The 16,517-nt window shown below is 42.2% G+C and overlaps 1 protein-coding gene across 1 annotated transcript in view; it reads right to left on the reverse strand.

Annotated features, from left to right (window-relative positions):
• Positions 1–16,517, reverse strand: part of COL23A1 (collagen type XXIII alpha 1 chain) — a 374,481-nt gene that overhangs the window by 102,577 nt on the left and 255,387 nt on the right. The window contains exon 3 of the mRNA XM_075009626.1: positions 2,734–2,789. Within this exon, the coding sequence (XP_074865727.1) occupies positions 2,734–2,789 (56 nt within the window). The remainder of the gene's footprint in view (positions 1–2,733; positions 2,790–16,517) is intronic.

A 16,517-nucleotide genomic window follows, 5' to 3' on the forward strand; every position in this document is an offset into this window, starting at 1 on the left:
TAATCGCCCACAGGCGGACTTGAACCTGCGAAGCTTCATGCAGGAGCCTCTGCGGTCTGACCAAAAAGCCAGCTGCCTCTCAGCTGAGGCTGTAGAGGAGGAGACTTGCTCCTGGCTCTATGAAAATGGTCTAGGTGCCATTACTTAGGATAGTGAACCACACCCAGTAAACGTGGATATCTCTGTGGATGTTGGGTTTAAGAAATCTACTGAATGCCCCATATGTACCGGAAAGCTTTAACATAATAATTTTGACAACTGCAAGAGAAAGGCCTCCCCAGGGCAAGCCTGAATCAGGGCTGAGCCTTCTAGCACTGAGACAGTATTTGTTGGGAGGGTACGATGTTGTAGCCAGATCGAGTTTCCAAGGAGAGATGCTATCAGGCTATGAAAACAAATTTTTATTCCCATTTATCAGCTGTGGTGAAAGAACAAGGACCTGGTTTATGTGTGGTAAGACTCTGAAACAAATGTATAAATATCTATCAAGCCATCGACTAAAACAATTGGCAGCTATGCCAAAACCAGTATGCAGAGGGAAGTCTGTTCTCTGCCTTTCATTGTATCCCAATACAGCATGACAATCCTCAGGGGCTCCATTACATATTTAACCACTAAGTATTTAACCACTTAGCTGTATTGTTGTGTGCTTTTGTTCCATCTCTGAGTAAGGCATCAGGTTAACTGTGTGTGCCCTATAAGCCTCCCTGTCAAAAAAGAGCTATGCCTTCATCTTGGTTTCCCTTTCCAGCTGTGGAAAATTCAGAGAGACATATTTGAATCTCATTAATTCTTAATAATTCCTCTGCTGGCTGCCATCTGATCCCAGGATCCTTTCTTTCACTCTTAGTCCTGTTTACTTAAAACATACACAGCTTTCTGGGTCAGGGTTAGCCTCTTATCGTGCCTGTACAGTCCCTACTACCACAAGGCCCTGATCTCACACTGGGACCCTAGATGACATTTCACTACTACTGCTGCTACTAGCATCACAATGATCACATTTTCGGATTGTTCACATAACACATTGAAATGTGATTTGAGAGCGAATTCTTACAGGCCATCATACTGAGCTTCATTAAAACTTTTGACAACTAAATAGATGGACAATGCTGGAGAAGAAAATTCAGTAAACTGATGTATTTAAACACCATTCTCTGTCTGAATGTCACAGTTAGTGCTTGTTTGAATCTTATAATCGATCAATAACTTTATGGAACAGACTGCAACATTAAGATATCCAAGCCGCATGACAGGAAACTCGACCTCAACAGCTGGCCTTTCTCAAGCAGAACAGGATTCACTGGAGCAGATCCGATCACTGTTCCATGAAGTCCAATATCCTTTTGCTGGTTGCAACAATCCCTGATGTTTACCTGGCCCAATATGTGACGTTCTCTAGTGAGGAAGTGGAGGAAACTACTTCCTGACCTCTATGACAATCACCTCTATGGCCTTAAGTGAATGAATTAAGTCCCTTGCTCCATGTCCTCATAGCTGCAAAGATGAAAGGCCACAAAATTATCCAGCCCTTTCTGAAAGTTCAGCTAGAGTATTTGGTATGGTCTCCTGCAGCACTGAGTTCCACAGGCTGACACCATGCTGGATGCAACAGTGTTTCCATTTATTTAGGCAATTTAATTCCTTCGTGTGTGTTCTAGAAGTTCATAGCTGAGTATTTACAAGAGTTTGGGATATCAACAGGAGGGACCCACAGCCACAGATGTTGCACCATCTGAGAATATTTTTGGCTTGCTCTTGAAATGAAACTCTTTCCAAGGCACAGCAAATAAAAGCAAATAAATATTTACAGCACCACATTTGCTTTGTCCAAATTAAAAGGGCACTGTTAAGGCTGGGTGGCCCAACATTTAATGCACCATTGTTTAGTTTGTTTAAATGTTCACAAATTCCATGTAGTTCAGCATTTTTACCTTCCCAAACCAACTATGTTCCATTCTTCTTCAGTTGCACCTTATAGTTTCAAGGCATAGAGCAAATAATACTCTTTTGAGGCTGATATAGAAGCAACATTAGCCCCATTTCCTAAGCGGGGGGGGGGGGGGAACCCAAACAAACAAAAAAAAAACCAGTCTTCACCAGGAAGACCAGTTCTTATCTCAAATCAGCTAAAATAAGGTGACTAAAAAAAGGGGAACATCTTAATGAAGGATGAGGAAGTTTGTAGTTTTTAAACACGAGTTAGCTGAGGTAAAGACTACGTGGGAACCTCAGGAATTTGTGCCCAAGACCAACAAAATTCAGTCTTAGAATTCACAGATTCCTAACCCTCTATGTGCAAATTTTAATGGACCACACAGGGTATATAATGTGTAAAGTGATTCTAAAACAACAGGCCATTGTACAGTTCCCAAGACATGGTATATGTGTCTTTTATATTTCTCTCCATTAATATCTCCTATAATTGGTGAAATGCCTACCTCCCTTTTCCTTGAAAAAAGCATGGGGCATACATGGAAACAGGAAGAAATATACAAATTACACACAGACACACCCCTGTGTAATCAATGTGGTAGTGTCCCTTTAAGTCACTATGGCTAGGTAAGAATAGAGCTGAAGGGTTCTCACATCAACAGATAACCTGTTGTGCCTGGGAGCTGGGACACCTCCCTTTCATAGGTCAGTAAAATAAAGGTGGCTAGTATCTTTATCAAGCAGTTCAAGAACTAATGCAGTGGTGACCTGGGGGTACCATACACCTGGAGAGGAAACATAAGGCTTACCAGGTTCTCCTCTTCGTCCTGGCTTTCCACGCCTTCCTGGAGGGCCTGTGGAAATGAGGGAAGAGAGACATTTATTACACGGAAATCACTGCCAGAGGAAATAAACCACGGCTACAAGAGAATGTGCAACAAGCCATTCCTTTCACATTCAAACCTTCCTCACCCATGCTGCACCCTTCCTGCGGAATCATCTGAGAACCATTAGGTGCTAAAGACTCATTATAGTACAAAATGTCTCTGGTGATCCATTGCTACAGCACACGAAGGGAATGTTCTCCCCTTGAGCAGTCCATTTGGAGGGGAATTCTCATTGTATAATAATAATAATAATAATAATTATATAATCTGACCATTGTACAATAGTTTGCCAACACTCCCTTGGAAGAAAGCAGCCCTTTTTCTGAGCACACACTTCCCATGATGGAAACAAAAAGCAGCCAAGTAGCACTTTAAAGACTAGCAAAATAGTTTATTAGGTAAGCTTTTGTGGGACAGACCCACTTCTTCAGACCAAGTGGGTCTGTCCCATGAAAGCTCACCTAATAAACTATTTTGCTAGTCTTTAAAGTGCTACTTGGCTGCTTTTTGTTTTGATAGTGTCTAGACTAGCACGGCTTCCTCTCTGTTACTATTCCCATGATGGGTGAGACATGTAAATTGCATGATGAGGCCAAAACAAAACATGTTTGCAGTTGGTGGTGTGCCCTTGGCAGTCTGGGTCTGGAGGAGTCGTCACCATTTTGACACTGACAATAATGAAAACGAAAAACAAATAGCCCTGCTCATTTTTTTCTTTCAGAAAACTACAGTTTCTCAATTATGAGACTTCTATTTCTAGCTCTGCCTGCTGTTGCTTGATGGGTAGAAACATAAGGTAAGAGGGTCCTTAAATGTTCCTATACCTTTTGTAAGGAACTCAAATTTTGCATGAATGATTCCTTTTCTTAATAGGAGTCCCCAGACAAGCCCTGGAGTTCTTCTTCATTCTAATACCATTTTAGGCACTGCTCTCCCACCATTTTGTTTACAAACTCCCTGATGACACTAATGTGTATTCCAGAGACAAGCTGAAAAGAGGATTCTCTGCGGTGTTTAGTACAGGTTGAACCTCTCTAACCCAGCACTCTCTCATCCAGCAACACCTGTAATCCGGCATGATTTTAGTTAGCAGAATAACTATTTATCAAGGGTGTGGCCAAGTTTCCCATTAACTTTATTTCCATCCACCAGTCCTGGGTCTCAGTGTTATTAGCTGTTATTTAGGTGTAGTTTAAATGTCTTTAAATGTCTTCTAAGAACCCAGTAAGCAGTGGAAGTGTTGGTAATATGCTAGATGTTACGGACTTCCCATGGTCCGGCAAATTTTCTCGTTCGGCACTGGTCAGGTCCTGTGGGTGCTGGATGAGAGAGGTTCAATCTTTATCAATAAATCCAATTCCATTTGACGATTTTTAGTTTCCACCCAGCATTCCTGTGACTGGTAAAGCTTCTTGTGTTAGATTCCAGAAGTTCACTGCCAAAGAGCTAACTGGCCACTGCAGTATGCGGTCCCACAGTTTTCACTCCAAAAGATGCTAAATATCAAGTCTTTCTAACATATCCCAGGAGGAAATGTTGCTGAACTTATACCCAAGTACTCACATTCAAAAAGGGTGTGGGAGGTATGTGACATTGGAGAACTTTAGCCCTTTTTCTGTACCCTGAAAGACACTATCTTACATTGATCAAAATGGAACTTTCCTTTGTAAAACATTACCCAGGTTGTAAGAAACATTTCACAGCACCTAGTGAAGTGAACCTCGGCAGTGCTTTGGCTTCCTTCAGAAACCATGGGTGGTCAGTGCTGCATGGATTCAGCCCATAGCTGGTCTTTAGTTGAGTTTTGTTTTGAGTGTGGCTGAATCCAAAACCAAGAAGGTTCACACACAATTTCGTGACCCCAAACTGCTCAGTGTTGCAGAGATGTGATCTCAAACTCTGGTGTATAATTTGGACAGCCAATGGTTATCAGCTGAGCAAGCACTGCAGACTGCTTCTACCCTGACTTCTCTCCTGAACCATGAACTTATCCCCATGGAACAAGAAGGGAAATTGGTCTTTATATTGCAACAACTTGATAAAATGGTGCTTCAGTTTCCTGATGTGGATTAGCAGACAGTGGGCTTATGCTGCAAAATTCTCTTTACTTCTAAGTGAAGCCATATGACACAAACCACTTTCCTCAGGGTGCTGAACCAATCAATTGGTTCAGGCTGCCCTCTGAGACAACTCACTTTAACTCACAGATAAAGACAACTTGAAGATTGTTAGAGACTCTGGGATGGCAGGAAGGAAAGGGAAATAAAAGGATTGAACCGAAAGTTAAGAGAAATGAACAGAATGAGCATGTACAGTCAGAAATCTTATCCCTAGACAGAACCCACACAGTGATATAAAGTCTATTTCCAGAGTAGATACAAACTATGCAGGCAAGTCTGCAAAAGAAGTGGGATCCAAGGCAAATTTGCCGACTGTACAGTTGTGATTATTTATGGAGTGGTAACCCTTGTGCTCAGCACTTCATAGCACACACCCCATATTAAGGATCTATTGAGTTGCCTCTAACTGCATCCCACTCGTGTTCATGCACAAACAATATCTCATTGAGCTGGAAGGGACCTTGAGAGATCATCAAGTCCAGTCCCCTGCCATCATAGCAGGACCATCCCTGACAGATTTTTTTTTTAAATCTTTTTGCTCCAGACCCCTCAAGGGCCAAACTCACAGCCCTGGGTTTAGTCAGCCAATGCCCAATCCACTGAGCTACCCCTCCTCTGTCTCACTCTAGTTGTGTGGTGCTTTCAACCCAGGTGACCTGGCCTGCCTCAGAGCATGGGTAGAATCCTGGGTGCTGCTGTCCCTTGGGTTGGTGTCTTGGCCACTTTGTAGAGTGGATGAAGGCTAAATCATGCGAGTCCTGATCGAATTCCAGTGTCTTTCTACAATTCCATCTGGATGCCTGGAGGACAGACAACCATGGGGCTATTCTGGAGAGAGTCTCTCTCAATCTATCCTGTTGTAGCCATCTCAATTCAGAGACGTACATGGCAAATGGACCTAGAAACTTGTAGGTGGACCATTCACATCTCAGGAAAATGGCCCTCACTAGATGGCTATGGAGTATATGATGGGTACCCCCCATTGTTTCCTCCCAGGGGTTTTGTGCCTCCAGCCACTTGCTTTTATGTAAAATAAAATAAAATAAAATAAAATAAATAGGTTACAAAGGTCTGGAAATTAACATTTTCTATTTTGGCTAGAAGAAAATGTTTACTTTTTAAAAACTTTCTATTCGCAAATCATTTTCAAAAATATTCCTTTTCAGCATGACCTGAGTCTGACCTGCTTTTGTTCTTATTGTTTCAGAAATTCCAGTGAAGTGAAAAATCAGCTATTTGCCCAGTGCTACTCACAGCTCAATAAATGAGCGCACTTCATGCACAGGTCAGTTCTTGGACTCTGATTTGTGTGTGTGGAAGATAGTGCCTCTCCATCTAACTATGCCCTGTTTCATTTTGACCAAACCGCAGCAAAAACTAGACTAATGACTGAGGAATGTCACAGGAATAAAGGTCAAGGAACTAGCTTTGATTTGATTACAAGGGGGGAAAGAGTCAACCAAACGTAGCACAATGGGACCCACTTTCCTGGTATGGAGAGAATTATGGCGGTTCACTGAGTAGGTCTGGCAGCGCATGGCCCAATTTGCAACTCCCTTGGGCAGATTAGCTCAACTAGCTGTAATTTACTGCACTGCTGGCAAATGCAGGGTTTTAAAATTTTCCAATATTTTATAGTTCATTATGAGTTTTAAAACAGTGTTGAGTTCCATGTTTCATTTACTAGCCCTGCGTTAGGCAATATAAATGACCACTACACAATGTAACAAACTAGTCTGTTCCACAGGGCAGGGTGAACTTTTTACCTTTTTACTGAATGGCAACTCTCTCATTGTGCATATCAGCTATTCCTTGTAATGTTTCCAGACAGCAATACTTTTCATTCTCTTTTCTCTTCTTTCAGTTACTAAAATAACCGTTTTACGGGAAAGCTACTAATAGTTCAATGTTGTCAGCGCTCACATCTCATGTGCTAGAATAAGGCTGTTTAGTATGAATGTGACAAGATGTTTAGAAATGGACTGCTCTATGCTTTTGTATTTATTCTCCTTGCCAAAAATATCTGGCATGAAAATGTAAATAAAGAACTCTGGGCACTGATATGGGATGCCTGATGAAGCTAGAAAAAAAGGCATCCCTATTACCCAAGTGACATTAATGCAACATAAATCTTTATTATATTGAACCAGCATCAAACTACAGTAGGTTAAGTAATTTATAAACCTTAATTGCTTTCACACAGATTATAAAACACCCACCCCTGCCAAATTTTCTTTGTGTTCTTCTAACAGAATGTAAGTTGGACAACTTGGAAAGGGTTAATTCCATGCAACAAGTTGAACCTCTCTAGTCCAACACCCTCAGGTCCTCCCTCAGGACCTGACCTGTGCCAAACCAGAGAATATGCCAGACCACAGGAGGTCATTGGGGTCTAGCAGCATTACCAGCACTTTCAGTTCTTACTGGGCTCTTAGAAGACCTTTAGGGAAAATTAGAACTAAATAACACCCCAGAACATGGAGAGCCAGGACTGGTGATTGAAACCAAACTTTATAGGACCATGAGAAACTTGGCCACACCCATGATAAGTGGTCATTCAGCTTTCTAAAACATGCCAGACTAGGGATGTTGCTGGACAAGAGTGTACTGGACGAGAGAGTTCAACATGTACACTACTGAAACTAATGCTAACTTTTAAAAAAAGCCTCTTCTACCCTAGGGACATTTGTACCCAAGGGAGATTTAAAAAAAAAAATAAATAAAAAAGATTCTTGCTAGCATTCAGCTGAACTGGACCTAACAGTACTGGGCAGGCCCACTGATGGCATGGGGCAAAGGGGGCAGTTGCCCCCACGAGCCCCTTTGAAGTACCATGGGAGTTGGGGGGCAGTGCTATGGTCTGGGTGGCACTGAGCGATGAATGCTCCAGGCCCACCCCTTCTGCCATTGGTGGCACCTTCTTCTGGGGTGAGGAGCCAAGCCCTTTCCCAGCTTGTCCTAGGGCTTGTGGCAGCTGTTGGCCCCACTGGCCCAGGGATACCAGCTGTAGGCTACGTCTACACGAGCCCCAAACTTTGAAATGGCCACGCAAATGACCATTTCGAAGTTTACTAATGAAGCGCTGAAATGCATATTCAGCGCTTCATTGGCATGCGGGCGGCCGCGGCGCTTCGAAATTGACGCGCCTCACCGCCGCATGTCTCATCCAGATGGGGCTCCTTTTTGAAAGGACCCCGCCTACTTCAAAGTCCCCCTATTCCCATGAGCTGATGGGAATAAGGGGACTTCGAAGTAGTGGGGTCCTTTCGAAAAGGAGCCCCGTCTGGACGAGACATGTGGCGGCAAGCCGCGTCAATTTCGAAGCGCCACGGCCGCCCGCATGCTAATGAAGCGCTGAATATGCATTTCAGCGCTTCATTAGTAAGCTTCGAAATGGCCATTTGCGTGGCCATTTCGAAGTTTGGGGCTTGTGTCAACACGGCCGTAGAGACATCTGCACAATCAGCTAGTGCTAAGTACGGTATCACATCATTCTAACCTTGCTGGCATGCAAGTCTAATTGAAATAGTACTGACAATAGCAGCAGTAGCAGCTCATAGCCCATGTCCAGCAGCTACTCATAGTTGGCAGCTCTGGTTCATCTGATCCACTTTTATATACACTGGGAAGTTGTTCAAAAATGTCTCGAGTTTGGTGAAGAAGGAAACAAAAGATAAGGTATTGCCAATGCCTGTGTATTGTGTGCATTTTATGAGATAATGAGGTTGCCTGCTAAACTGGTAGCTTCTGAGGTTTGTAGCTAGTGAGGTTACACTATCACATACTTTATAATGGCTTGTGGGGTCAGGAAATCAGCTGCCTTTGTTCAGACAATCCAAGGAGCCACACTAGGCCCAATAAACCCTCACTAAGTTACTGTGTTCCCTGATTGGTCAGAAGAGCCAGCTAATCACATTTAAATCCTGTAACAAGACAGTGATTGGCTACTCAGTGTGTTGTCTTCCTGCAGCAGTGCCAGACTGACTTCTTTCCCCTCTGCCCCTTACACCAGCCTCTTCTGCAGCACTCCTGTCCTAGTCCTGGCCAACCTCTGTAGATCTGACTCCTGACCCCTGCTTCTGCCCTCTGGCTTGTCCCTTGGCTCCAACGCTGCCCTTTGATTCCGTTCTGGCTTCTGATTCCTGGTTCCAACCATTGGCTTGTCTCTTGACCACACCTCTAGTTCTGCCCTCCAATGCTGTTCTGACCACTAGGCAAGACTCCTGCTCTACCTTGAGGTTGCATTGCTTACACCTCCAAGGGTGAGGTTTCTTTTATCTCAGTCTGGCCATACATCAGGAACAATGAGATCATTAATAACTTGAAAATACTGATTAAACAAGTTGTCTTGACCCTTTCATCATCATAAAAAAAGCCCCGCTCGTTTGAGTGAATTATCCAAGCAGAAATGAAAGGCAGCATAATTGCTTAGGACAACGGTCAAAAGAAGTGTTCAATACAGTAAACCCCCAAAATGTGCGACTTCAAGTTGCACTTAACTTGCATGAACGCAAGCTAAGCACAACTCAAAGCTGCTCTGCAACTGTCTGCACACCAGGCTCCCCCAGCTGGGGGAAGCCAGGGAGAAGCAGTGCCTGGCTCCCAGAGTGGCAGGGAGCAAGGACCCAGGCTGCCACCTGGTTCCCGGCTCCTGCAAGCCCAGGGGAGCTGGGAACCAGGCTGCCACCTGATTCCCATCTCCCCCAACTTGCACAAGATTTGAGTTACGTGGGGGTTGTGAGGAATGCAACCTCCACATAACTTGGGGGTCAACTATACTTCTGAAATCCAACTGTACGCCACGTAACCTTCGATAAAACCAACGAATAAAACAAATGAAATACACCTTTCCTTCACTCAGTTTCATGTCGCCTCCAAGGGCACTGTATTTGCAATTCCATGGGTTATACACCTCCTATAGCATTTGCTGGAGTATTAGCAAAAGGAAAAGTGCACTAGCTGAAGAGCTGGTGTATTTTAAAAGATGTATTAGTTATTTTAATTGCAGGTTATCAATGCTCAGTATGCTCTTCTTGAAACACAGAGGAGCAGCACAAAGAGAGAGTTATGTGGTGCACAGGCCTGGTGCTGTCCTCTTGCACAGGTAGTGAATTTCACCCTTTAAGGGAAAAACCAAACAGTAACTTGACCACATCGAATGGAGTTTGCTCAGAGTGAGGAGAGTGATGTACTTCAGTTAAAGACATTACAGCTGATCTAGATCAGAAGCATCTCTGAGGACATCCCACAATGTAACTAATGTTCTCAATTCTGGTTAACTCCAGCTCCTCTCACCTTAAGCAACCTACTTTTGCAATGAACAAAACATCTGGGATCATATGAGGAGTTAACTGGAGTGCAACCTTGGCACTTTACCACAGGGATTGAACTGCTGAAACACCTACCCTGCTCCCTTTGAAATAGGGACGTTAACAGTTAACAGGTAAGCTTCACCCTAAGCCAGAGGTCAGCAACCTGTGGGCATGCAGCTCCTTAAGGACTTCTGTGTGGCTTCTGACACTATCACTGCAAAGTTAAAAAAAACCTCTCCTGATTATTTTCAGTAAATGGTGAACGTCCTACCGTAAACATGTACCACATTACAAATCATTGCGTGTGCACTGTTCTTAAAATAGGGGTCACACAAAGCATGGTTTGACATTATTTATTAAGGACCATCTCATATTCACGTGCATTGCAGCTCTTTAATTACTGAACGTTTTACCCAATTAAAAAAAAGTGTCTTCTTGCTATAGTGGTTGCTGACCTCTGCCCTAAATAGAACAGGCTTACTGGTTGTGCTTAACTGGTAAGGACTGCTCCAGGCTCATAGGGCCCATCCTGGGTGGGTGTACTCCAGCCTGGCCAGAGCAGCCCACATCCATGGCAGAGGGGGCTGCTCCAGCCCAGCTGCACAGGAGATGCACTTTGGTTGCCCTTGCCCCATTTAATCAGTTCACCAGTTAAACTTAATGTTTAACTGGTTAACTAATTAAACAGGATTTTACATCCGTACTTTGAAAGTAACGGAGACCACACCCTTGGTTTTAACTGGAACAAGTCTGAGTCCTGAAGCTGCAGAATTTAATGCTGCAATATATATTTTAGGAAATTGATTCTCTTTTCTCCCCACACCAGGCAGCTTCTCCAGCTTGTCAATGCATTCAGCTCTTTCAAGACAAAGTGAATTTTTATTTAAGATATAGGTCAAGGAATAACTGGAATAAAGCCACAATTGCACTAATGTTGATTTTTTCCCCTTCATTTGTTATGACTGCTCTTACTCTTGTATTTTCAGATAATACCCTGGCTTCGCTGCACCACATAATACATAGGAGGCAGGGCAGAAATGGACTCTCAGAACACATTTCTTTTTAAAGACAAGAGGACACATGTTTTGGCAGCTGTTCAGCCTGCCATATGCAGGTTGGGCACGTTTAAATGACAGATTTCAATTTCCCACATTTGCTTCTGGACAGCTGTGTCAATACAAACCCTGGACAAGCTGATCAATTTGAAAATCATTGATACACCACACACACACCCCCACACACCCCCATGCTTTTTTGTCAGCACAATGGCGCTCCTCATTCATCTGTCCCACCAGGTAAACACCACATCTACAGTGACAGATGAATTCACTATTCCTAAAAGGGAACCTACTTTCCATGAATTACCAAAGTCACCATTTAATTATTTTGATCTTAATAATAGTAAAGATGAGATTGATACAAAAGCTCTGTGTTCTGATGCTCAACTGGTATTTTAACATCAGCAGCCTTAAAAAGCAACTATTCAAACCAGGGTTGCTGACAGGGTGGGGAAACAAAGAGGGCAGCTGTCCCAGCACTCTGTGACTTAAAAGGGCCTGGAGCTCATCAGTTACTGGGAACATGGGCCCTTTAAATTGTCTGCAGAGTGCCAAGTGGCATATGTCCTGTGGCCTTAGCAACACTGGCTGGGAGATGGTAGCCCTGCCACTTCTACCTGCAGCTCTGCCCCTTCTTGGGGGAGCCAGGGGAGGCCTTGAACTGGCTCAAACCTTCCCTGGGGTGCAGTGAAGTCTCCCCTCTGCCCTGATTCAAACAGACAAGAGAACTCATTTTAACCAGAAATCAGCTATAAGAAACCACCTTTTTCCAACCTTCAGATCTCTTCAGAAGACGCACATCACTCTCTCCAGGAAACAGCTTTTGTTGTGTGGGTACTCAAGGACCCCCAAATTCTACTTATATCCAGCTAAAACAAGGAGGAAGTTTTAGATTCCTGGATCCCTCAGCCTTTGTTACTGAATTCCATAATTGAACGCAATTAAATGCAAACGATTGTTAGAAGCTTCTAATGCAACTGAGATGAATGTCACTAACACGTTTAGAATCCAATGCCCTCTATTTATTTATTCAGAAGAAATGCATTAATTAACATTGAATTTAGACAATTGACAACTTGGATGATAAGCCTAATCTAGTCACAGAATGGGAATGCCTCAAGCTGTTAAAAACACTAAAAAGTTTAAATCTTCCTGCAAACTTTAGATCCTTGCTAGGTTGGCAAAACAGGACAGGAATTTTTATGAGTGTCCACCTTGCAACTGTTGCAGAAAATGAAGAAAAAACAATAGAAACATTCATCTCAGCATTTCAAAACTTCTGCAAGGATTGGGTCAAAATGAAACAGAGTGTAAAATCTTTCGGGCAGAGACCATTCTTCAGTGATGTGGAGACTGAATCTAGCCCAACCATCTCTGTGTCATGAATAGACTTCCTAGGTTCTACTACTATAGGAACTATAAATAGTAAGCAAAAGGTCTTCTCATTTTATAGCTAAGGCCTGTTTGGTAACAGCACAGCACATTTTGAAATAACTTTGGCAGCGTCTAAATGACGCATACGGTATTTTGAAATAAATTCAAAATAATGGGTGCATTAGTGAGATTACGGTACACCTAATTTCCCAAGAAATAATGCCTACAGTTGAACCTCTCTAATCCAGCACCCTTGGGTTGTGACCAGTGCTACAGAATTCATCAGTCCATGGGAGGTCAATACTGTCTAGCAGCATCACCAGCACTTTCACTACTTACTGCACTCTCAGAAGACATTTAGGGGGTAAATTACCATCTAAGTAACAGCACAGAACATTGAGAGCCTGCACTAGTGGCTGGAAACAAACATTATGGGACCGCAGGAAACTCAGCCATGCCCATGAAAAGTGGTCATCCCGCTAACTAAAATCATGCCAGATTGCAGTTGCTGCCGGACGTGAGTTCTGGATTAGAGAGGTTCAACCTGTATTTCAAAATAAGCCATAACGGGCTCCAAAGGCACTATTTTGAAACAATGCTATGGACCCAGAAATGCTATTTTGAAATAGCTGGGTGCATTTTTTGTGCGGTTGTGTTATCTCAAAATAATATATTTTGAAATGGCTTTTTTATGTGGATGTAGCCTTACTGTCCATACCTAGCCCAAAAAACAATGTAGAGCTGTCTTTTTTTAAGAACTACTTATGACTTCAGATTAATTATAGTAGAAACACAATGAACAGATGCCACAAAATACACTTCAGCATGCACTATGAAATATCATTCTGTCAAACAATAGATTTATGGCTCTGAGTTAAATTTGTTGGGAGCAAGCTGTACTATGCAAGCAGTGGGTTGCAGATGTTTGGAACAAAAGCAAATCACCGCCAGTTGGTAAACTCACTTTATGTGAGAGCACAATAGGAAGCTTACAATATTATTCCATTGTCTCATGTGGCATTGTCCCATGTCTCGAGGGTGGAGGAAATCAAACATTAGAGCATCATCTTGAGTCTGTAATGAAAAAGGCTTGCATTTTCACACATCAAGGAGAAATGCGCATCAACCATGACAATAATGAAGGACCAGAAATGCTATCCTGCAGGTAAGTGGAAGTTTGCTCTCATTACTTTGATAAGAATCAATCAATCATCCACCCAGTAGTCAACACTATGTCACTCTTCCTGCTGAGGGCACTGCATGGGTGACCAATTTTCACAGTAATTTGAAACCCCACCACATGGTCAACAAAAAACAAGGCCAAATTGATACACTTGATCTCTCTCTCTCTCTCTCTCACACACACACACACACACACACACACACACAGAGTATTTGTAAGTAGGGAATAGAATTTAAATGGTAAAAAACAACACAAGGCCACATGGGAAGAACATGCCATATAGCTAATGTGTTTCTAGTAAGTGGCTGCAATATAATTCTATTCTCTAATCACTTCAAGAACTGCATGACATTTTCAAAACACCCGTAAGATATTCAAACTGTTATTACTTTCTTTATCTATCAGTTTAAGGTATTAAGTCAACTTGATCATATTTTTAAACTCTAACCAGGCCTCTTACAACTGACATAAATCATCTTCAGTAAGAGATGCATTTTCAGATCATTTAAATAATTAAGAAAATTCATACCACGTGCTTTAACATGTTTAGAAACGTGTAATCCCACACCCAGAGAAAATATTCTTGTTCAGTCTCAGTATTATTCAGTGTGACCGCACATCAATCAGTGAGAAATTGATAACAGAGTATGACAGTTGATGGACTGCGCTATTGTTAACATATCCTAGCACTGATCCCCACAAGTAACAGACAAGTATGTATATGGTAAAGGCTTAAACCAAACCGTGTCCTTTGTATTTAAAAAAAAATTGTTTCATACTGTGTGAACTCATTCAAGGACATTAGCAGTGGAGTGCAGAATTCCGACAAGATTTTCTGTAGTCTTTGCCTAAGTCTGCACAAGAAGCCTCTGTCGACAGAAGTCACTGTCAGAAGGGATTTCCCAGCAAAACTTCTGTTGACAGATTGCATCTACACATAAAAGCAGATTGGAAATGCAATCCACTATGTTGACAGAGAGCAGCCAGGCTGCCCCGCTCTCTCTTGACAGAACAGCTGACTGGCAGCTCTGAAAAGAGGGCTGCCTGATGAACTGGAAGCCCTGTCTGTCGACAAAAGGGCCCCGGAGCATCTACACAGATGTTTTGTTGACAGGAAACTGTCGAGAAGGGTGTTCTACCTGAACGGGGAGAGGTATAACGCTGCCGGCAGATGTGCCGGGTTTTGTTGACAAACAGTTAAAGTGCATTTTGTGTGTAGATGTTCTACGTTTTTTCCGGACAAAAGCCCTGCTTTGCCGGGAAAAGCCTCTCGTGTAGATATAGTTTTTGTGTTTACACTCCCCAAAAAGAGAAACCTAGCAAATGCAAAGCATAAACAAACTGTGGAAAACAGCCATTTTTATCCTAAGTCCATGTTGATTGCATGGCTAATACTAGCAGTTAACGTTCAGGTTACGAACAATGTTTAACATACAATTAGTTCTCCTGTTTCAATACTCATCCAGTCTTGCGCTATTTCATAGCACAGTTTCAACATCTTTCTAAAACTCATTAAAAACATCACATTTCCTTTCTGTTCCAAAATTCCATCATAATGACTTCAGCATGCCCAATATATTTACTTTACCCTTTAAAGGATTAACGTGTTTGACATGTGTTACCACACAAAACCATCACTAGTAAGAACCTTAACTCCTTACTAATAAAGGATTGAGAGTAATAAAAGTTTCAAGCAAAAATGCTTTAAGACAGCTTCTGGAAATGCTGATTGTTTTTATAAATATACTGAAAAAAAATCTTCCATGTTTGTAACACAGGCAATGAAAGCACTCGAGTTAGTTTTTTACCTGCGTAGAAGTATCAATACCACATAGTGGTGCCAGGTTACGTACTGTGAGCATGTTGAACTTCTCATAAGCTACCACATGTACAAGTCAAGGGAAATTTGAGAATGTTAGTCACAGAGAAATTGTGCTCTACAGTGACATGCTGTGATTCTACTAATACAGCCATTTGACATTTCCATGCCCCTAATCCACAAGGTCAACACAAACAGTAACAACTCATCTGGAAGATTAATAATGTCATGTTAGATTTCTGGAGGGGACTGGGAACTTTTGCTAATCAAGCCACACAATGTGTAGCAAGCTATTTTCGATGTGGCCTGATGAAATTTAAGTAGAAGATGTACAAATCATAGCACATGATGCTTATCAATTTATTATGGAACACTGCCAGATAATAAATAAATCTAAGGTCTTGCTCCAGTTAAAACATGGATGATAATGTCTATTTTTAAGTAAGTTTATCCTATATAAAATATACAGTGAACCATACAATCAAGTCATAGCACTACCTACTGAAGAATCCAACATCTTTCTTCACTTAGGCCAGTGTTTTCCAAACTTAAAACATTCATGGACCCCTTCTGGGACTTTGGCCTTATCGGCATAATCCCTCTCCCACTACTTCCCCAGTGTTTATCTCCTGATTTTTAGGAATTTATTTTCTGATACGTACCCTTTGAAATCCTTTCACATACCACCTGTGATACATGTACCATGCTTTGGGAAACACTGATTTAGGCTAGATCGACACGGCAGGTTTTTTCAAAGTTGCTTACTTCAATGTTCTAATGTCTAAATAGGTAATGTCGGAAAATTGCATTCACACAGCCACAGCATAGA

Source organism: Carettochelys insculpta, chromosome 15, assembly GCF_033958435.1.
Source record: "Carettochelys insculpta isolate YL-2023 chromosome 15, ASM3395843v1, whole genome shotgun sequence".
Lineage (NCBI taxonomy): Eukaryota > Metazoa > Chordata > Testudines > Carettochelyidae > Carettochelys > Carettochelys insculpta.